Source organism: Lampetra fluviatilis, chromosome 22, assembly GCF_964198595.1.
Source record: "Lampetra fluviatilis chromosome 22, kcLamFluv1.1, whole genome shotgun sequence".
Lineage (NCBI taxonomy): Eukaryota > Metazoa > Chordata > Hyperoartia > Petromyzontiformes > Petromyzontidae > Lampetra > Lampetra fluviatilis.
The window spans coordinates 7,209,964-7,233,519 of record NC_136296.1 but is presented as its reverse complement, the minus strand read 5'-3'; the positions used below and the strand labels follow the sequence as shown (position 1 = coordinate 7,233,519).

The following is a 23,556-nucleotide window of genomic DNA, read 5'->3' as shown; positions in this document are numbered from 1 at the left end:
GATGGAAATGTCGCGTAGATGCAGACACGCAGGCACACATCCCTCATTGAGCCTTGCTGCATAGACCGAGGATCGCCAACCTGCGGCTTGGAAGCAGCATGCGGCTCTTTCAGGAACTGCCTCTTGACACGTGCATGCATTAAGGACCGACGTCTCGTGTTCACCACCACGCAGTGCATTGCGGCTCTTGAACTATTGAGCTGGGTTTTTTTTTTACCGAATATTTTTTTGAAAAATGTCTTGTTGTTGTTGTTTTTTTTTTTGCCGACCCCCCTGGTATCGACAGGAGATCGCCTATTAAGGTCGACACTGAACGCGGGGCTATGGTCTGGCAGCGCTGCGCTTGTATTTGTCTCCCTGTTCTTGATGCTTACCCAGCGAACAAGATTTGTGTTGCCTCCGAAACGTCGTGATTTTTATTATTTTATTTTTATTATTTTTAATTTCATTTTTTTACCTACGTGACTTTACCGAAAAAACTAAGAGTATGAATCCTTGCAGTCACGAAAGCTTCAAATCTAGAATACTCGTTTAGGGCCGGGTTTTGCTCTTCTGTGGCTTGATTATATATATTTTATATTTTTATTTTTACAGCAACGGGTACTGTATTCAGGCCGAGCTGACCTAGAGCGAGGCTTGGGAATCCGTTCTAAACGTCGCAGTGATGCTAGCCGTGGCCCGGGAATAGAACTCAAGCTGATCGTCGTGTTTAGAAGTGTGGTTTGTAGCGCAATGCGCAAACCACTGCGCCACCGCTCATCGCTCTCGTACACTCAGAAACAAAGACAAAGATCCCCCCCACCCCTATAGCCTTAACAGACGGTTGGGTCAAGTGCCGTTAGCGAGCATCTATGAAAGCCGGCACGGCACACGAGGGAGTGGGTGGCAGGCACCACACCCGACCGCCTTTGTCTCCCTGCTGCCGATGTGTATACACCGCAAATGGTATTCGTTGAATTATGAATTGACCTAACGGTGGCACAGACCCAGTTGAGATATTCGTCACCGATTTTTGTCCGCGAACGGAAAATCGGACTCGGGTCGTCAGGTTTATCCGTGTCGCGGCGCGCTAACCACTGCGCCACCGCTCCCCATACTCACTCACATTCGCGCATCCCAGATAACAAGGCGAGGGGAGGGGGCACGCGCGCGCGCGCGCGCTCCACGCACTCACACGTGCACGCGCGCACCCACCCACCCACGCCTCCTCCTCCTGGCTCCGTCTCTATAAATGGGGTTCGCTCGTGGAGTGGACGCAGCGAGCCCAGGACTGGCGCGGGTCAGGTACGGGTTTGGTCCGGTGCGGCGTGGTCTGGTATGGGTCTCCGCTCGCTCGAGCAGCTCCTGGAACCGTCAACTCACAGGCAGGATGATGTTGATGATGGCGGTGGCGGCGGTGGCGTTAATAGCGTTGTGTAATTGTTTGTTTGTAAGTGATGAGGATGATGCTGACGATGTGGTGTTGTAAGTGTTGCTAGCAGTGCACGGTTCTTTGTTGGCAAGATGACCCATAATCCACGGACTATCGTAGACGCATAATGGTCGAGTTAATTTCGTTTTCGTCATTGCGCAGACGACGACCGTGACGATGGTGGCGCCGATGGGCAGCGTCAGGGATATTCACCGATGCTTACGGCATAAACAACTTCACAATAATGATGAAGCTCTTTGTAACGCGCGCACATTTCGCGGGGGGGCGGATGCAATACAATGAATGCTTGCTGCTGACAAATTGTTGTTTGTTGGCGAAGTCGGAAGAGCGAAATTAAGTTGATGGTGATTACGATGGGGGGGTGGGGGGGGTTACCGCTAACTCTACCGCGATAACGATGTTGGAGGCGGTTGCGATGACCGCTCTGGTCACTTCAGTGGCGAGGATCGTGATCATTTAGATCAGGGCTCGGCAACCTGCGGCTCTTTAAGGACTGCTTTGTGACGTGGTTCACAAGCATTGGGGCTCTTGAATGATTGGGGGTCTAAATATTTTTTTCACCGATTCCCCCCCCCCCAAAAAAATTTTTACTCTTCTTGTTATTTTGGTTACCGACATTTGATGTAGATGATTAAAGTGGAACGTTTGTCGATAACGTATTGTGTCCTTGACTCAAAACTATCGTAGCTCACCACCACCGTGGTGCTATTAACAAAATGACTTCAATGAGTGATGATCGTCAACGTTCTGCATTTCGCGCGGATGAACACGAAGGGGGGTCGCTTTCCACTGCCGAGTAAAATCATCTTGAGCCGCGTGCCGCAACGATAAATCGCGATTTTCATTCCGTGCTAACAAATTAAACCCGGCTCGCAATCTCTCACTCATTCAGTCATCCGTTGCCTTTCCTTCCCTCCGTGTCTTTAACGCATCACGAATGCAAATTGCACCGGACACAATTTAAACAACAACAACAGCAGCCTCCCGCTGTGCACGAGCCGCTGCTGCACTGGCGCGTCTCCGTTTCTTTGAGCGGCAGTCATCGCGAGATGTCCTCCGATCTCAAACAACCACTCCCAGCCCTGACCACCTCGGTGACTGTATTTGAGCCGAACATTAACTTGGCGAGAGAACCCGCTGAGATTGGTGATCTCTTTCGATTTAAAGCTTTCGTGACTGCAGGGATTCATCTTCTTGGTTCTTTCGGTAAAGTCACGTAGACGGCTGCTTGCGTTGTGGCCGAAACGTCGTGAGAATTGTATTTTATTATGTTTTCTTTTATTATTTCCCTTTTACGTGGCTTTACCAAAAGAACCAAGAGGATTTGTGATCTCGCCATGTCCTCGTTCGCGGCCACGCTACTTCCGTCGACGTGTGCCTGCTGTATACGTTTTTTTTTATCATATGCGCTCCCCCCCTCCTCCTCCCCCCTGCCAGCCTGGGAATAAATACATCGCTGCGTCGTAAAGGCGCGATTGTAGGCAAAACGCGTATTTTCAATACGTCTTCGTGTTCAGGCCGCTGACCAATGTCTGTGTTTAGCTATCACACAAACGCATAAAACGCTGTCCTTGTTCGGTGATTACACTGCGCAAAGAAATAGCGCGCATGGACTTCGCCGAGCGCACGCGCGCGCTCATTCTAACGCCCTCGCCTTCTCGTTCCAACGCAGCAGAGCGCTATCTTGTTTGTGTTTATGGTTCCGATACGGTGACGCATTATTCGTATTGGGTTCTGTCCACACAGGTCGCAAAAAACCAATCCGTTAAGGAGAGCCGTCCGTGTTGTTACGGGGATTTGTTGACCTAACGCGCAAATCGCGCTGGGACGTAGCGTGTCAATCACGTTCATTTACATTTTTAAAAACGCGGGTTTTAAGCAGTCCGCTGCCAGACAATCATGCCCCGAGAAAAATCTACCGCAGATCTGTGAATTGCTATTCGGTGGTGAGGCGTGTGGTGAGTTTTGCAGGGGGCGGTGCGGTGAAGGGGCGGGGTGGGGGGTGTAGTTATCATGAATTAAAACATTCAAGATATGTTCTCGAACGGACGTTTACGTAGCGATAACTATGAGTCTGCTCGCTTAGAGAAAACGCGGCAATAAGGTTCGAACAGTGGTGTGTCGCCTAAATAGGGCAGTAATGTCGCCTCGTGCAAGCCGCTCCGAGGAGATGTCTCGTGAGCGAGTCGGGGGGGGGGGGGAGTCACATCTCGCTATGATCAGCGCCTTTTACGCATTACCTCACGTCACGTTAGCGGCTCCGTCGATATGAATATCAGAAGCCACGGTGAATTTGATTGATTCGGGATATTAATTGGTGCCGAGTGCACTTGTGTGGGCGAGGAACTTGATACCAAACGCGCTCGCTTTACCTTATCTAGTGTTTGATCAATGTGTGACTGCGTGTGTGCGTGTGCGCGTGTGCGCGTGATGGGGAGCGGTGGTGTAGTGATTGGCGCGCTGCGCTACGAAAGCTGACGACCCGAGTCCGATTCCCGTTCACTGCCCACATCAGTGGCGAATATCTGAACCGGTTCTGTGCCACCGATAGGTCGACTCATAATGAAATTAATACCTGGTATGAACATCGACATTGGGGAGACAAAGGTGGCCGTGCGCTGTGCTGGCCACCCACCCCCTGCTCGCTCACAGCACTTTCCCCAACTGTTTGTAAAGGCTATACGGGGGGTCTTTGTTTTTTAATGTGTTCGCGTGCAAATATCCTGCCACTGACTCTTGCTTTGATGGGTCCCCTTTCGCAACTTACGCACGAGCGGCTACACGTGTGCAAGAGTGATGATGTCGCTTGGCTACCGTTTAGACTGATACATTAAATTAGCGGCGCATGTCTTACTGACTGTGTCTGTCTGTCCGTCTGTCGTCTTGGCTGTCTGTCAGTCGGCCTGCATATCTACACGGCTGTCTGTATTGTGTTTGTCTATATGTCTGGTCCTAAGCGTCTGTCTGTCGAGTGATGCGTCCCGTTCATCTGACGTCTTGCCTGTCCGTGTATCCTGTTTGTCCTCAGCGTCCGTTCATCTCCGCGCATAACTTTCTGTCCCTCTGCGTGTCTCTGCGTCCGTGTGTTTAACCAGAATCAAGCATCCCCATCCGTCCGTCCGACCGTCCGCCCGCCCGCTTATTACCCTCCTCTGCAGTCTGCTGAGCTCATCCTTGAAGAAAGCGCAGGGAACGAAATCCCCCAAGCGAGTCGAGGTCGACGCGCGGGGAGGAGCGGAGAGGAGTCCCTGACTCGGCACCAGAGACGCGCCGAGACAGCGAGCAGCGAGTGACCACCTCCGCGAAGTCAAAGCGAACTCCCCTCTCCCCTGCGCGACCCCGGTTCGACCCCTACCGCTCACCAGTCTCTGCTCCATCGGCGGTGTGGGGGGGGGGGGTGATACAAGTCGCTGGGCGATCATGTGGCGGGGTGCGTTCTCGCTCATGCTGCTGCTGTGTCTGTGCGGCGGCGCGGGCGCCCTGCAGCGACACGCGGCCCCGATGTGTCGCGACGAGTGCGCCGGGTGCCTGCGGCTGCCGCACGCCCGCACCCTCAACCTGAGCGCCCTGGTGAGTCCCGCAGCGCACGCGCGCGCACGCACTCGCGCGAGCGCACTCACTCTCGCGCGCACGGCACGCGCGCGCACTCGCGCGAGCGCACACTCGCGCGCACTCACGCGCGCGCACTTACGCGCGCGCACTCACGCGCGCGCAGCTAGGGACAAACAGAGATTCACAAAGACGCAGATTCCCCCCCTCCCCTCCTCCCCTACACCGCTACCGAAACAGGCCCCGAACAGACTGTTGGAGGGCAGAAAGCGGTGTCTGTTAGCGAGCACCTACGAAGGGGCACGGTGGGGGTAGTGAGGTTGGCCAACATCACTACGCGGCCGTCTTTGTCTCCCCCGTGCTCCCCTCCCCCGCTTACTCCCGTCCCTATGCTGACATTTACACACCGCACCAGGTTACTTATTTCAGGCTGAGTAGACCTAGGGGGGAAAAGCCCGTAACATTTTCGGATATTCGGCACTTCTGTTGGTCGTGAGCGGGATTCGCACAAGGCGGGTGGCGGGTTTCGTAGCGCAGTGCGCTAAGCACCACGCCACCGCTCCCGCAGTTCACGCGCGCGAGTTACCACGCGCCAGAGAGCAACGCGAACCCCGAACGCGCGTGTCCGCTGTCAATAAAGTTACGCAAAATCTGATGTCAAAGACCCGCAACGACCGGATTATAAGACGCACCGCCCCATCGTTTGCTTTACAATACAGAGAGCATGCGTCTTATAATCCGGACAACACGGTACCTGTGGGTGTAAGGATTAACACCGCCCCCCCCACACACACGAACCGACATTTCAATGCATCGTCATTATGTTTGTAACATCAGGATGACCGTAGCGGCCTCTAGTGGCTGCAGGGGATCACGTAAACCCTTTAAAGACTGCGTATAATAATCAGAAAAACCCCCATCAATGATTACACACGCGCTTTGATGGATGTATCCGGAGCTTAAGAATCGATGTTAATCGATGATTCGATGCATAGTTAGCTACCACTACCACTCACAGCTACCACTATCGCGTTCTCAACACAAAGCGCTGGTCTCGATGCAGTGCTTTGGAGGCAAAATTTGGTACATCACGTTGACATTTGTGAAACTCCCGAACCCGCTCGGCTACGAGGCGGATAGTTTGATGATGATGATGTGAGTTGTAATGGCAGTACAGCAAGTGGGTTTCATGAACCCGTCTGTGCGGAGCTGTGCAAATTCATCCCATGATAGGCGTCGTGGGTTTCCTCCGAATTACTCGGGATCCCTCGCACGCACGGCATACAGGACAGACATCTCAGTGCAGGACCCTCTTGAACATTATTTTGAGACTCGGTGTCATAAAAACAATGTGACCTCGTGCAATTAAATGTATTTATTGGACCTGGTTGAGTGCCTGCTATGATTAGGCAGCTTTGAGTCTTTTTGTTAAAAGTTAAAATCCAAAATCGCATTTGAATTTTCATCTCTGCCCATCGTCAGTTTTGGGGGTCAGTGAAGTACCGTTTTTTATCACTTCGTACGAAATAAACAGTGATTGTAGATTTATTTCAGAATTTTGAATGTTTATACTGGTAGGAACCTCCTGGTTACACCAGCCCACAGGGGATTATTGTGTCCGTCCGTCGTGCAGGGAGGGGCTGGGTGGGGAGGGAGCGGCTGGGTGGGGAGGGGAGGGTGGGGAAGGGCTGGGTGGGGAGGGTGGGGAGGGTGGGAAGGGGCTGAGTGGGGAGGGTGGGGAGGGGCTGGGTTTGGAGGGTGGGGCTGGGTGGGGGTGGGAGGGGTGGGGCTGGTTGGGGAGGGGCTGGTCACCCCATGGTGCCCTTATAAAACTCAACGTTTAACCTACTCACGCCGGCTTGTGCCCACCCTCACAGTCGGGCATATTTACGGAATACACCACGCCGCCGTTGACCCTGGCCATTGACCGAGCAACCCAACGTTCCTACCAGCTCCCTTCGCAGGACAATGTGTTTTAGATTGTCGGAATCCGATGAGCTATGAAGCTCTTTTTCACAGATGTCCAGTGGGGGCGGCTCAGCAAGTCACAACAACAATCAGTGCAAAGACACGTTGGGGAGGGCAGAATAGAGAAAATAATAGTAAGCAAGTCACTTAATGTAAACAAATCAAATGAGAGTATATAAGTCCGATTTTTCAACACTAACTGCATGCTTGGGCAAGGCAGACAACAACAAGAACGAGTCTCAGACCACCACACCAAGACAATCGATAGAATCGCACAAACAGCACTGTTACCTGCCATTAACGCCACTTTACAGGCATTATTTGAATACGAGAGCACGGTCTTTTTGTCAGAGCGTAACATACAACACGGAGGTGGTGTCATTACGGATCTCAACATCATCTCGACCCTCCGGAATCACCAAACATCGTGATAGAGTGCGGTCATGCTTCGTGAGAGAGCACGATCAAACATCGTGATATCGAGCACGGTCAGGCATCTGAAAGATTACTGTCATACATCGTGATATCGAGTGCGGTCACACACGGTGATAGAGTCCAGTTAAATAACTCCCATGACCGACAACGGCGGAGGTAGGGTGAGATCATCCCTTCTTCGATGAACTGCGCTGCGCTTCAGCGCGCTCAACCAAGGGACGATCTTCATTGAGAAGCAGCAGCAGCGGCAGTCGTAGATGATGATGCTGGCTAATCGGGACGTTGGAGAGGTTGCCTTATATCATATTTATATAAAGCGCATTTATCCAAGGCGCCTTACAGGGTTGCGAGTGGTACAATGAGGGTAGCTGAACGTGATACGGTGAAAAGGGATGGCGTACGAGGGACGGAGCAGTGCCGGATTAAGTTAGTGCGGGGCTTGTAGCATATGTTATAAAGGGGCCCTAAATAAAAAAAGTAAAATATAAATATTAAAACACAAATGTTTAATTTGCATAGTAAAGCAATTGTCTTTTTTCATTTGATATACAGCCAGATACTACGACAAATCGCTAACCTTAAACACCCAGTCGTTCATAAAAGTTGAAGGCAGTGTAGTACTATAGTAATAGAGCAAGTGCAGAATCACTGAACCGGAATTGATAGATTGAAAGCGTTTAGCGCGGGGCCCTTGAAAGTGCGGGGCCCGTAGCATGCTATTGTGATAATCCGGCACTGGGACAGCAGTCAGTGGGTACGGGAATTACGGTGGGTGCCTCGGGGTGGAGGAAAAGATGGACCAGAGGTGAGCCTTTAGGCAGGATCGGAAACTAGACGGGGAGGGACCTTGGGTCACGCGGCGTGAACGCTGCGTTCCAGTGCAAGCGTGGCTATAGCCACTGCTCTTAGAATGGATGTCGACTGGCACGGTATGGTAGTCGAGACGTGCCGACCACCCTTTTGATAACAACACCAACAAGAACAGGACGGCCATCCGCGCGCAGAGGCTTGTGCGCGCTTACCGTCGGAGGCAATTTGCTTAATTGGCAGGTGGCGGCGATTACTCGATATGCTTTGCGCGACACTCCTCCGGCTGCATTATGAACTCGGTTCGGTCCGCGTCTGGCCCGTAAATTACAGCGCTGTGCGCAATCAACGGAAGAGGCGAATGAGGAGGAGAGAGAGAGGTGGGGGGGAGGGTGGTTGCGAATTTAATTTGGCAAGAAATGTTTCAGTGGGCGGGCGGGAGAGAGAGAGAGTTTGTGTGTGCGTGTGTGGGGGTGGGAACTCAAAAACATCGCTCTCAATGTAAGTGACATTGAGAGAAGGGCCGCGTGAACGTCACGCGGCGGTCGTCCCCACGCGTATGCAGCTCGCCGGCGAGCACCTCATTGTAATGCCACTCGCTGGGAAGTGGTCTGTGGGTTGTGCTCACTTGCCGGATTGTCCCAGTAGCAAAAGTATCTGCACATGTAACTACGGGCCCCGCACTTTCAATGGCCCCGCGCTAAATGCTTTCAAGCTAGCAATGCCGGTTCAGTGATTCTGCACTTGCTCTATTACTATAGTACTATACCGCCTTCAACTTTTATGAACGACTGGGTGTTTTAGGTTAGCGATTTGTCGTATTATCTCGCTGGATAGCTAATGAAAAAATGCAATTACTTTACTATGCAAGTAAAACAATTGTGTTTTAATATTTGCGTGTTTATTTATTTATTTAGGGCCCCGTTATAACATGTTCTACAGGCCTCGCACTAGCTTAATCCGGCACTGGGTGTGCTGTGGATTGTTGTGTCGTGCATCGATTGTGGGTGAGCGATTAGCGCGCGCCGCGCCACGAACCCGGAGACCCGAGTTCGATTCCCGCTCACGGCCCACACCAGTGACGATAATCGGCGCCGGTCCTGGGCCTCCCCTAGGTCGACTCGGCCTCAAATGAGTATCCGGTGCGGTGTGCAAACATCGCCACTAAGGGGATAAAAGCGCGACCGGCCGTGGTGCTGGCCACCCACCCCCTCGTGTGCCGTGCCGGCCTTCATAGGTGCTCGCTAACAGGGGGAGGGGGGAGGGGGACAGGCACGTGCTATTTTCAAATACGAATTGGCATTCGCGTTGTTGTGCAGTGCGTCGCGTTCGGGGAATGTGATGGGGCAAGCCAGGCTCTTGGCTAGGGGTAGGGTCGCCAGATCCACGCCCGGCCACCTTTCTTTTCACAGATGTTTGCACACCTTATCATTGTATGGTAAACTTCGTTCGCGCCGTACGTAGCCAACCGTGCCAATCGGAGCGAAGTGCGAGGCACGGGAAACAAACTAAACCCCAAAAAGAAGTTCTCAAGAAATTAGTTTTCAATCTGGATGATGATTTAAAAGTGCATAGCTCCAGTGGCTTCCCCGTATCCGAAGGAAGAGCGTTCCAGACGGCCGCAGAAGCGCATCTGCAAGCGCGCGATGCGGTGACCGTTCGATGGCTATCCCAGGCGCTTATTATCGAGCCCCTATTCAGCGTGACGATATTACCTGACAGAGCGTGGCAAACGCAAACGCTGGGGAAACAAAGACGGCCGGGCGTAGGGTTTGTAATCGGTGTTCGACAACGCAATGCATACTTCATAAGTAACCGTGGTGTCTGCAGCGGAAACTCGGGAGTGCATTATTACTTAATTGGCCTCGAACAATTGAACGCGTGTGACCGATAGCGTGTGAATAATCAGCCGATAAATCAATGGGATACTTTACAACCAAGCGAGAACACATACGTCTCTAAACAAGGAGAGAGAGGCCCAGGGAATATGTCTTATCTATCGTACCGCAGTCATGTCATCGAATATAATTTCACGATGGGTATGGATACAACCTTTAGAGAGAACGGATGTCTTCACCGAGTCTCAAGACTCCTTTTCAGGAGGAAGCGTGGAGGCCGAGATTACCCTCTTGAGACGTGGCTCTCTCAAGCATCATCATTATTATAATTATTTATCTAAGAGAGTGCTCTCTGAGACCTCCTTTACCAGTGGCAAAATATAGTAACAGGTTTTTACCCTTTCAACTGGTACAAAAACTGACACCTTTATACAAGGCATCATGTTTGCAATAACCACAACACAAGCAGTCAAAATGCAAACAAAAAGAAACAACTCTGATGATGTTAATGATATGCACTGTCCTTGAAGTTGATTGGTCCACACCCGAGACAGTTTTTCTTAGAGACTAGTCTCCATTGGTGCATTACATTAATTATCATCATCAGAGTTGTTTCTTTTTGTTTGCATTTTGACTGCTTGTGTTGTGGTTATTGCAAACATGATGCCTTGTATAAAGATGTCAGTTTTTGTACCAGTTGAAAGGGTAAAAACCTATTACTATATTTTGCCACTGGTAAAGGAGATGTCTCATTGTTGTGTATTGTCGGGGCCCGCACGCCAGAGGCCGCACTAAAGGCCACCAAGGGCGGCCAGTGGCCAGCGGACCTTGCAGCTAATCAGCTGATTGTACTCTGAGGGCGAGCTCCCTCCAGCGGGGGCCCCGCTGCCGCCAGCAGTCGCGTGAGCATGGCAATTGCAGGGCTGCACCTCTACCTCGCTTACGTTTCCTTGTTTGGGATGTGGGGTTAGTTTGTGAGTGAGTTTTTTGTTTGTTTTAGTCCGGCGTGAAGTGAGGTGGAGGGAGCTGTGTTGAATGCGGTTCGCGCACGTCATGAACAGCCTGGCAACCTGATTACAATTCACGGCTACGGCTAACGGGGCCGCCACGGTGGCGATGTGTTAACTAGCTCGCCAGGTATACAGGAGGTCGTGGGTTCTATCCTGATCCTGACGCCTGCTGCTGTATATTTGGAGTTGGCATGTCTCTCTCCCCGTGGTCGCGTGTTTTTTTTTCTTCCGGGTCCTCCGGTTTTCCCCTGCATATTTACAAAACACGCATTCAGAGCATTTGGCTGCTATACATTTCCGCACGTGATAAGCCACTTCGTTGAGCTACCATCTGTGGCCAGGTCGCTTCTAAAAAAACGAGCTATACAGCTCAGTGGGCCTTACTTGGTAATATAACAAGTATAACCCGTAAAAAACAAATTTTTTCACTATAAATCCTTTATATGCGTGGCGGCTAGAGTCCTCTCGTCCTCTGGCTTGAGATGGCTGCCACCTATGGGTCAGATGATTGCATGGCACCATTAAGCAATTGGTAATTAAATATAATATTTTTGTCCTAAAAAGTGTACAATTTTGGGAAAAAATTTTCACGAACATTAATTGTCACGCACTACGAGTCTGTGTGGAAAATGTCAGCTCGATTGGATCACGGGAAGTGGGTTAAAAAACGACCAAAAGATTTGCACGGTCGTAAGCAAGCAAGCAAGCGCGCAAGTGAACTTAATATAAAGGATTTAAAAACATGTTTTACGGAGCTGGCGAGTGATATCTGTCGTGCTTTTTGGCATGTGCCTCTTCACCGAGAGGGCGTGGTGAATTATGGGTCAAACAAACCCCCATATCCGTGGGGAGGCCTTTCGTCCAGCAGTGGATTGACGAAGCTCTCTCTCGATGCAGTCGTCGTGTAGGGTTCCAGATGCGATTCGCGGATAGCCAAACATCGCGGACAGCGGGTTCGTGCGTAACGACGGAACGCCCCCTTGACCGACGGCGTGGCCTCGTCTCTGCCCCGTGTCCCCCCCTCTCCTCTCCTCCTCACCGCGTGTCTTGGGAGACTCCGCAGTGCCCACAGCGCGTGGCTGTTGTTCACAACCAGCTTGTTTGCCCGTCCGAGAACGCGGTGTGTATCGCAGTACATCTGAAATATTCAATAGAAAAATTGTTCTGCTCGTGATTGTTAATGTGGGGAGGGGTGGGGGGGGGTTGCCCCATGTGGCGTGACGTCACCCACTCATGGTTATTGGGGAGGGGTGCGGCATGTGGAGTGATGTCACCCGCTCATGATTATTAATCAAGTTCAAGTTTATTTATTAGATATAGCCCTGTGAGCCATTCGGCTCTTGAATCGGATGCAACCGCAACAAACAAAAAACAAAAACATGAACAAAAAATATCTTAAAGTGAATATGTGACTGAGTGCAAACAGAAAATCCAAGAAAAGACAGTCAAATATTGCAGAAAAAGCACCGTACACAAAAATGTGCAAAAATCCCAGTGGGATGCAAGTCAAACAACAACAACAACCACAAGACAACTTAGATTAAGGCCATCAGTCTAACTCTGTACTACAACAAACAAACATGGCCAAACCAAAAAACGTATCAAATTAATGAGGGGGGCGGGGGGCTCATGTGGAGTGACGTCACGCGCGAGACACACACACACACACATTCTTGGCTCATTATATTAGTAACTTGGCCGTGAGTAGGTGACAGGTGACGGGGCCGCCAGACGGCGTGAACGTCGCCCGCTATCCGTGGGCCAATTTTGGGAGGCAACGCAAGAGTTTGTCCGACCCCACTGCCCCTCCGAGCCCCTGATGTCGCCGAATTCACCGGATCATGACACGCCACCGCTGTTTGTTCTCATTTGTTCTGAGATCCACAACAACAACAACGACATCGCTTGCGATCCACTCGTGGATTGCGATTCACCGTATCGCGCACCACCTGATCTAAGCGGATACGAAGGAAGTCTAACAGCTGAACTGCCACGGAGATTTGGTATTTAGAGGCAATGCAGCGGTGATGTCCGTGTCGGCGTGCCGATGTCGTGACTCAATGTGAAGTTTTCTCGGAGAGGACAAAAGTCATCCTCCCAATCTCACGATAGGTCCTGGCGTGATGTGGACCCGTCATGGCACATTGCACGCATCTCCGTGCTGACAAACAAAGACAAAGATCCCTCGTATAGCCGTTACATACTGTTGGGGCAAGTGCTGTTATCGAGAATCTGAGTGCTGTCAGCCGGCACGGCACACGAGGGCATGTGGTGGTCGGCACCACGCCCGCACACACACACACACCGTGAATGTTTCATACCGAAACAGCCCAAGTTCTGCCCAGTGAACTCACAAGCGACGCAAGCTTCCACATCAAATGTCATTTTTGTCCAATAGGCCGGTCACTGCCATCGCAATTTGTATTTCTTCACCACTTTGGCCAGTGGCGTAGTGTAGTTGGCATGGTCCCGAGTGTAAGGAATATATAAAGGGGACCACTCTCTCCAATCTCCCCCCCCCTGCCACCGCCATCCCCTCTCCCGCCCTCCCTCTTCGGAGCTCAGCGCCTGTGAGCCCTGGCGCAGTTAGAGGCCGTCCATAAATGACGTCACGCACTTAGGGGGGGGCGTTGAGAAATGTGACGTCACGTCAAAATGCGCAACTTTGAATAAATATAGACAACACGTTCTACTTAATTAAATAGACTTTTTAAAATAAATGTTTTCTCCTACAACATCAGAGTGCAGCGCCACGTTAAACACGCACCACAATGACAATAGTTTAAAGAGATTTGAAGCGTGTTTTTTTTTTGGGGGGGAGGGGGAGCTTTGTGACGTCACATTTGAGGGGGGGGGGGGAGCTTTGTGACGTCACATTTAAGGGGGGGAGTCTGACTTTTTGTGACGCCGTGTGACGAGGGGGGGGGGTCAAAAATCGTCCAAAATCGCGTGACGTCATTTATGGACGACCCCATACACCTCCTACACCGGCGTTGGCCAACCGGCGTCTCCCGAGCCGCATCCGGCTCTATAATCCACCTCACGCGGCTCTGTCGAAGGGGTCATAACGTAGGACACACTGTCACAACAGCGGTAGCAAAGAGTAACACTGGTCAACACACTTTTTCTAGCATAAGGTATTCCAACGGTTTCAAGGTAATTTTGGGGTGCTGATTCCAAATCTGGCATCAGTTTTCGTCTATCACATCAGGTTTTTGAGATATCGAATATTGCATTTTCAATAAAAACTGCAGAAGAAAAATATTAAATAAATGTGGATATTAACATAAAATTATATTATAAACACACTTTCCTAAAAATACAGCACCGTATTTTAACACTAAAGCAGTCACTGACTCGCAACAACTTGCAATCATAAGTGACAGAGTTAATTTCGGGTAAAATAAATGAAAGTGGGGTATGCCGATAGCATAAAAATGCGATGCGGAAGAGCAAATCTGAGATCAGATTTGGAATCAGCGCCCTGAAATTAGTCTAAAACAGCTGCAAAAGTCCAGGCCAGAATTTTTTGTTGTTGTTGACCAGTGTGATGAACGTATCCCGTGCTGTGCGAAAATTTGTCAACATATACACGTATTTCGATTTAAAGCTTTCGTGACTGCAGGGATTCATCTTCTTGGTTCTTTCGGTAAAGTCACGTAGAATGGAAATAATAAAATAATAAAAATAAAACATAATAATGATGTTTTATTTATAATAAAATAATAAAAATAAAACATAATAATGATGTTTTATTTATAATAAAATAACTAAAATAAAACATAATAATTATGTTTTTATTTTTTTATTTTATTATTTCCATTCTACGTGACTTTACCGAAAGAACCAAGAAGATATACACATATATTACATATACACACTTTCCTCTTTTGCAGAACTCACGGGTAGATGTTGGCTCTTGGTCTGTTACAGGTTGCCCCCCCCCCCACTGGCCTAAGGCACTCGACGGCTGACACCGTTGGCGCAGGGTGGCGAACAACGCGAGCTGCTAGGCTGCCCGATGTTCGCTCGAGCCGGGAGCCGCTCTCTCTCTGTCAGTTGAATTTGCCACGTGCCGAAACAGGCGTCGTGAATTCCGCCAACGTGCCGAAGGTGACGCTGGAATAATCTCACAGCTGTCCGCAGAATTTGGATTCGACAGAGAGATGGCTTTCATTCATTGGCAGGGGAAAGTGCTCGGGTTAAAATCGTGTGCGGTTTTTTTTGTTGTATTACCGGTAACTGTGTAAAAAAGAAAAATCCCGCGGCAAAGAAAATCGCTTTTGGTTTTTTGTGGCGCATACGAACAAAAATTGTATTTAAACGATTTGCTTTTTGAAATAGCGATATTCCAGATTCGGGAATAGCCAAAAATCGCGGTTAGCAAGTTCGCGAATAACGAGGGAATACGGCACAGCGCACGCGCCAGTTTTATCCTGATGCTCGGGTTGAATTGTCCGATAACATCTTGATGTGTAGAGGACCGCAAAGCTTGAGTAAATGTTGGCACCATCTCATCACGTGGCTGCCTTCCTGCCTGTCGGTGGTTCCTCTTCGCGCCGCTGAGTCGTCCTGTGCTTGACAGCGAGCGAATCGCGTGTGGCGTGGTACAAGTTTAAACAATAATAGGATTATCATTATTATTTAGCGTGATTAGTACTGGCTGTCTGGGGCGTGATTAATACTGGCTGCCTGGGTATAATAGGTGTTATAGAGTCGGGCTCAAAGGTGGCCAGCTGATAGTGCAAGCAACAGATGATTGATTCCATCGGTGTGGATATCGAGTGCAGTCCCCTCGTACACCACGGTGAGCTGTAACAGTGTACGCCAGCTTCCTTTCCTTAGCACCACATCATCGCGTAATCGGCCAAACAGCTCGAGGCAGGACCCTCCTCAAAGATAATATCGAGGCCCACTGATACGTTCCTGGGTTAGAAGCGCATTGTGAATTGCGCCAGTAACAAATACATCACACTGCCTTGTTTGTAAGTTCACCTTGGTTCCAAACACAAGCGAACGTCACCGGTGGCGAGATGTCACCCACCTCGCCAGGTATACAGGAGTACCGTGCCTTCGATCCCGACGCTGACGCCTGCTGCTGCTGTATATTTGGAGTTTGCGTGTTCTCCCTGTGTTCGCGCGCATCTTTGTCTTTGCCTTGGAGCCATCGTGTGGTCAGCAGCGCCGCCTGGTGGGAGGTTTTGGTGAGACACGTACACGGAGGAGGCTGTCTCTGGCGCAGGACAATCAGTTCCACGGACAATGCCGATACATCTTCTTGGTTCTTTCGGTAAAGTCACGTAGAATGGAAATAATAAAATAATAAAACATAATAAGATAATTCTCACGACGTTTCGGCCACAACGCAAGCAGCCGTTCTCAGGTGAAGAACAGGTCTGTCGACAGTCTTCTCGACAGACCTGTTCTCCACCTGAGGACGGCTGCTTGCATTGTGGCTGTCTTCTCGAAGACCTGTTCTTCACCTGAGGACGGCTGCTTACGTTGTGGCCGAAAAACGTCGTGAGAATTATTTTATTATGTTTTATTTTTATTATTTTATTTTTTCCATTCTACGTGACTTTACCGAAAGAACCAAGAAGATGAATCCCTGCAGTCACGAAAGCTTTAAATCGAAATGCCGATACATTGTCAGCTCACGTTTTCGTGCACGTTTGATTACAGGCGAAGTGTGTGGTTAATGCAGACTTGATGTGTTGCAGTAGGTGTCGATTTGGTGCTTCAACATATTAACACCTAGATTTGAAGCTTTCGTGACTCTTAGGATTTTTCGGTAAAGTCACGTGGGTAAAAATAAGTAAAAATATAATATTAATAATAATAGAAATAAAATATATTTTTTATTTCTATTATTTTTTCTATTATATTTTTGATTTATTAATAATAATAGAAATAAAATATATTTTTTATTTCTATTATTATTTGTATTACATTTTTATTTATTTTTACCTACGTGACTTTACCGAAAAAACCTGAGAGTATATTAACACCTGTTTTTTTTTCCGAAATGGGTAAACATTTGTTTTTTTTAATTATTATCGAGTGGAAGTTGGATTTTTTTCTTCTTCTAACCTTTGATGCGCACGACGATTCGCCCTTTCGCGATTCGTCGGTGTCACAAACCGGTTTAAGAAATCGATTATTTTATTTAACATCGTGAGACAAATGGCTGCAGTTGGTCGATGAAATAAAATAACAAACAACTCGACACATAAGTCAATAACACAGTGGCATTCATAGCAAAACATAATCATCCATCACATTTTTTAACAAAACAAAAAAACACCGCCCTGAAAGTAACATATAAAACAAGGAAGAGGATATAAAATAATTGCCGATACTGTATATACATATTTCCATTTAAGGAAGTTGTGATTTAGGAAATGTATTGACTTGTTATTTCTGCATTGTGGTGGATTTGGCGACATCCAGTGTGTGCAGAGGGTCAAGCGAGCACATCACACAGCACACACGTACGATTCCACAGGCATAGATGCTTACACACGTGATTCGGCGAACTAGGATAATTGATATTTATCGGTTAACCGGCGCATAACTTCACAGCACTGAAACAGCCATAATTTATCATCATCTATCTGTCTCTCCACATCAATACATCCCACTGGCCCCATCTGCTTCTGAGAGTGCGTACTGTACTTTCAGCAGCGTTGATTCAATTCAAGCAAACTGTGGAGCGGAGTGAGGCTTGCTTGAATCAATCGTTCTGGTGAACTTCCAGATGTGTTTTTGTTTGACTATTCTCTGAATTGTACCAGGTAAGGCCCACTGAGCTGTACAGCTCTTTTTTTTCAGAACTGACCCGGCTATTGCATAGCCCAACGAAATGGCTTATTGTCATGTGAAAAATTACAGCAGCCAAATCCTCCAAGTGCACGTTGATTCTTAATGCGGAGTGGAAAAAAACGGAGGAACCTGGAGAAAAATCCACGCGGTCACGCGGAGAGACATGCAAACTCCACATACACAGCAGGCGTCAGGGTCGGGATCAAACCCACGGCCTCCTGCATACCAGGCGAGGTCGTTAACATCGCATAGCCACCGAGTTAAAGGCATTATCCACGTTGCTGGATCAGTGAAGCTGCACAGTGAACATCTGTGGACAATGCAGATAGTACACCAGTACATAGACACACTTAACACCGGTTCGTTCCCGTCATGCCTCGAGCAGTTTCCATTAAAGTAAATCATTGCATGCTACTTTTAACACACAGCCCTTAGGATGTAGGCGTCTCTCTCCACGTCGTTTGGGTCTTGGGAATTGTTTTTAACCATACTTCACCACGCTGGTCAGTGCCCTTAGGCGGAGGGGTGGGGGGGAGAGCTAACACTGCTTCAGAGGCAACTCGTCACTGATGTTGAGCCCTGGTAGGGGATCGAACTCGGGTTTATTTGGCTGCTGTGACCCAGCGCGCCGTGGCGGCGGCTATATGCGCGCTCGTAATCCAGCAGTGTGGAAGGCGAGGGTCGTTTCGCGAAACTCCCATTTACCGTGGGTGTCGAGGTGCCATATACCCCCCCACCTGGTCTGGCGGTATGAGATGTACAGCATGTATTTTGAACTTCTTACGCACCGTACAACGGTGCTAATGGGGGGGGGGGGATAACAAACTCAACACACAAAAGCAGCTCTAAAAAAATAAGTTTTCAATCCGGATAAAGTGTTTCCCCCGTCACGTGCGTGGAGTTTTTTTTTCACGAGCTCCAGTTTCCTACTCACTTGTGAACCACTCAGGAATTGTTCCGGTAGCACCTCGACATATAGAGGACTGCAGAGCGTGGGCAGTTGTTGGCGCCGGCTCGCCGCCCGTCCGTGGTGCCTCCTCGCTCCCCTATCTCTGCGAGAGCGGGCGAGCGGTGCGTTTGCGAAAACCAGGGCTCGGTAAAGGAGAGATCTGGTCGTTTCGTCTCATCCACCGCGTTGTATTCAACCACCGCCAACCCTGCGGGCCACATTGCTCCTCTGTACGTCTCTTCCCCTGCACTGGTCCACAATGGAATCCTCTCCCACTTGTCTAATTTCTCGACGTCATTACGTAACGACTCGGACGACGGAATTGCCCGATGATGCTGGATGCAATTACCAGCAAAACGTCGTACTCAAATTTTTTTTGTAAATGTTGTGGTTTCACGCTTCAACACACCGGTGGGCTAAAGCAGTGAACTATTTGTCTTTTGTCAACGTGACACTTTTTGCTGATTAGCCGTGTCGGGTGGTGGAGGGTTACGACACATTTATAAATAACGCGATTTCACCCGAAAACGTTGATTATGAATCATATTGGTCGCGAAAGCCTACGTGTTAAACTAGTAAGAAGATATTTGGACGCTGCCGCAATAAGGAACCCGAGGCTTCCCTCTGTTCTTCCAGCGCGTACTTTCCTCCTCTGAGCCTCTCCACTCCTCGTGCTCTCCCCGTTTAATGACACGCGCTTTTTTTTTATTAACTCACTCTGTCTGTTGTTGTTGTATCCTCAAATCTTGTAACTCAATTTTAACCCACTTCCCAATGTGGTATCGACTGCAAACTTGGTATACTTATTTCATACTGATGACAATACTATATTCTATCATAACTTTATTTTTTATTTTTAAGCATTCTTTTTTATATGTTACGTTTCGGCTTGGGTCTTATTGTCCACGCTCAACTGACGTTGGCTGTAAATGACCACGTCCCCTTACGTTACGGCAAGCTTCGGGGCCACTTCCTGGAGTCGTGGAGTTCTGTCATTCCGAGTACGATACATTTCATGAAAGCGTGTTATAAATGTTTTAGTTTTAATATGACTTATTTATTCACCAGCCCCCTTTTCCTCGAACCTTCTTGTCCTTTTTAACACGTAGGCTTTCGCGACCAATATCATCCATAATAGAGGTTTCGTTTTTTTGTGTTAGATCGCGTAAATATATAAATGTGTCGTTAAAACCCGCCACCACCCGACACAGCCAACTAGTAAGGGTTGTCACAAATCTGGCTGTCGCCTGATGAAGCTAGTTGCAATCACTGGTGAAACGTCGTACTCAGATTGTAAATCTTGTGGCTTGGCTCTCCAACACACCGGTGTGCTGTACTAGTGACGAATTGGCACGTTCTGTTTACGTGAAAACCCTTACTAGTTGGCTGTGTCGGGTGGTGGCGGGTTTAACGACACATTCACATGTTTACTTCTTGTCCTTGTTTTTGTTTTACCTTTAACCAATTCCCGTCCTTCCCCTCTCACCGATCCTTTCTCTTTTCCCGTTTTCTCGTCCAAACCCTTATTCCTCCAATCCCTTAAAAAAGTCTCCCTCCCGACCAATCTCCGTGGAGGCCTCTTTCGTCCAATCGGAGACCTTCGTTTATTTTCAAATAGCCGCTCGGCTGCATATTGGCTTGGGGTCATTTGTCGGCCATTACACTTGTAAGGATATCCTTGCTCATTGCAAGAAACGCACAAAGCGTGTGACTATTGCAACTTCAACTAGTGCCGTTAATTACTGTCGCATTGGGTCTCCCGCAGAGGTCGCAAACGGGTTTTGATTCCTTACCCGTACCCGGCCGCACCAGGGTGACAAACGGTTACTCACCAGTGACTCACGGCCTACCCATACCCGGCCGCACCAGGGTCGCAAACGGCTACCCGTACCCGTACCTGGCCGGGTACGGGTAGCCGGGTATTGGGTAGGGTACGGGTATCGGATACCCGGTTGCGACCTCTGGTCCCCCGGTTCTGTCCTCAGCAGGGTAAACACTTGCATTGAGGGTCTTTCACTTGAACTCGATCAACGACGGAGCGACATTTGAATCGAATGCAACTCCGCTGCTGATAGAGACACGCATGGATGGAGTAGGATGCAGTGCTCGTGTGGGGTAATGACTGTGATGGACACTCACAATGATGATGATGGCTTACCTGTCAACTCATTATCAGTGCCCTAACTGATTACAGACCAATTCGGACATTATTAGTCAACCCGTACCCTTATACATCTCAACGTTCATCCTACAAAGTCCCATCACAAGGGAGAAACACAAATATAATTTAGAAGTAATAGGTTTTTACCCTTTAAACTGGTACAAAACTGACACCTTTATACAAGGCATCATGTTTGCAATAACCACAACACAAGCAGTCAAAATGCAAACAAAAAGAAACAACTCTAATGATGATGATAATGATATGCACTGTCCTTGAAGTTGATTGGTCCACACCCAAGGCAGCTTTTCTTAGAGCCTAGGCTCTAAGAAAAGCTGTCTTGGTTGTTTCTTTTTGTTTGCATTTTGACTGCTTGTGTTGTGGTTATTGCAAACATGATGCCTTGTATAAAGGTGTCAGTTTTGTACCAGTTTAAAGGGTAAAAACCTATTACTATATTTTGCCACTGGTAAAGGAGGCCTCATAGTACAAATATAATTTGTTCATACCCGTATTGAAACGGCTGTATGCCGTATGGACCTGAAAACTCAATTTCCCTGCACAAGAATACGGGGTAAACCGTATGGGTTGACAGGTATGTGATGATGATGACGATGATCGTGTTGGAGACATTGGTGATGACGACAGACGACCATGACGATGCGAGTGATCGTGATGATGCGGGCGATGACAACGACAGTAAACGATTGTGATGATGATGTTGACGACGATGAACATGGCAATGACGAGACGGTGGCATTGTGGATGCGTGCAGGTGTGCGCCCTTCAATGCGAGGGAGCTCGTGCCAAGGGGCTCGAGTGGATCGGCTGCGGCCCGGAGAACAGCCTCGATGGATCCCACGCGGGGGCATCCGGCAATCTGCTGGCGGGTGGCGGCGAGGGAAATGGCGGCGGCGGAGACGACGAGGAGGAGACGGTGGCCGGAACCTACGGCCATTACGAGGGCGACGCTTACATGAGTAACGGCGACGATCTAGATGGCGGTGACGCTGCTGCTGCTGCTGGCGGTGGTGGTGGTGGTGGCGATGGCGGTGGTGTCAGCGACGACGACAAAGAGCTGGCGGGCGCTCTCAATCACTTGCTGTATCGCGTAGCGAGCGAGCTGCAGGAGGATCACAATCTTCAGCAGCAGCAGCAGCGCGCCGAACCGTCGGGCTTGTGGAAGCGATACGGGGGCTTTGTGCGCTACAGCAGAAGAGACGGCGGCGGTGGCGCAGAGGACGATGCCTCCTCCTCCTCCTCCAGACGCCGGCGCTACGGGGGCTTCCTGCGCTTCGAGAAGAGCTCAGAGGGGGGAGGAGCGGCGACCGTCGCGCAGGGAGGAAGAGCCGGCGGCGCCCCAGGACTCCCGGAGACTCCCGAAGACGGCCCGCAGAAGCGCTACGCCGGCTTCATGAGATACCAGAGGACGCTGGAGTCGGACAAGGACCCGGGGACGATCGACGTGGAGGAGGAGCAGCAGCGGCAGGAGGAGGAGGAGGACGCGGACGAGGCGGAGGAGGAGGAAGACGCGGCGGGACCTCGCAAACGCTACGGCGGCTTCGTCCGCTACAACAGGGGCGGCGTGCAGAAGAGGTACGGCGGCTTCCTGCGCTACGCCAAGGCGCCCGGGTGGGGAGCAGACGACGAGGGCGACTTGCCGGACCTCCGTAAGCGCTACGGGGGTTTCATCCGCTACAGGAAGGGCGACCTGCAGAAGAGGTACGGCGGCTTCCAGCGGTACAGCCGGGCGCCCGCGGGGGGCGACGGTGCGGCGGGGGAAGGCGACGGGCGGGAGAGGCGCTACGGGGGATTCCAGCGGTTCGCCAAGGGGGCGGAGGCGGAGAGCGCCGGCTACGACGGGGAGAGGAGCGAGGGCGGCGGCGGCGGCGGAGTCGACGACGGCCGGAGCGATCGCAGAAGCGCCGCGCAGAAGCGCTACGGGGGCTTCATCCGATACAAGCGGTCGACTGACGAGGTCGAGGCCGTCCGCGCCGACGAGAGCGATCGGCGTGGCGGGTTCATAGCGGCCAACGCGGCCACGTCCCAGTAGCTGGCGGATTTATTTAGTTTATTTTTCATTTATTTCTCATGGCAACATTCATTGTCCCATTGCTCCTCTCATTCATCTCCATGCTGCCCTACTCCCCATCCTTCTCCCCACCCCCCCTCCGCCTGACATTGTGGAAGTTCGCCGCTCAATCATTCTCTGTTTTGAGGTCACCTTTTGACTTTTGCCCGCATCTCGCGTTCCTCTTGCACGCGAGCACGAGCGAGGGCTGCTGTAGATGAATTCGACCAGCACGTGGTCACGTGGCACGGATGATCCACAGCACTGAGCCCAGAAACGCTGAGGGTCATGGGGTTGATCCCTGGTTTCAGCCGCCAGTGGCTGAACAACGATCCGTATGCGTTTGATTTTGAAGGCCGCATGACTTTACAGGTCAATATCTCAATTTGCCCATTGCAAAACATGTTCCGTAGTATTTTAAAGTGATTACAACCACGCCGTGGTGTTATGTAACCGGATCCCAAATGACATGTTCACGGAAAGAGAAAAATGTCCATTTCGTCTTTATTAGGGT

At 49.9% G+C, this 23,556-nt stretch overlaps 1 protein-coding gene across 2 annotated transcripts; it reads left to right on the top strand.

The window, feature by feature from the left end:
- Positions 1-1,182: 1,182 nt before the first annotated feature.
- LOC144938480 (uncharacterized) lies at positions 1,183-23,556 on the top strand. Of its 2 annotated transcripts, none has more exons than XM_078866331.1 (3): positions 1,183-1,284; positions 4,528-5,002; positions 21,747-23,556. In XM_078866331.1, the coding sequence occupies exons 2-3, from the start codon at positions 4,853-4,855 to the stop codon at positions 23,022-23,024; spliced, it is 1,428 nt and encodes a 475-aa protein (XP_078722457.1). In that variant the 5' UTR covers positions 1,183-1,284; positions 4,528-4,852; the 3' UTR covers positions 23,025-23,556. The 2 variants fall into 2 exon arrangements, with proteins under 2 accessions (XP_078722457.1, XP_078722458.1); XM_078866332.1 differs by lacking the exon at positions 1,183-1,284 and adding an exon at positions 1,295-1,364.

Bases quoted from the DNA above. Each gene is read 5' to 3' on its own strand.
- LOC144938480 (XM_078866331.1), top strand. From the start codon at position 4,853: ATGTGGCGGGGTGCGTTCTCGCTCATGCTGCTGCTGTGTCTGTGCGGC. The intron at 5,003-21,746 runs GTGAGTCCCGCA...GGATGCGTGCAG, and splicing joins CCCTCAACCTGAGCGCCCTG to GTGTGCGCCCTTCAATGCGA.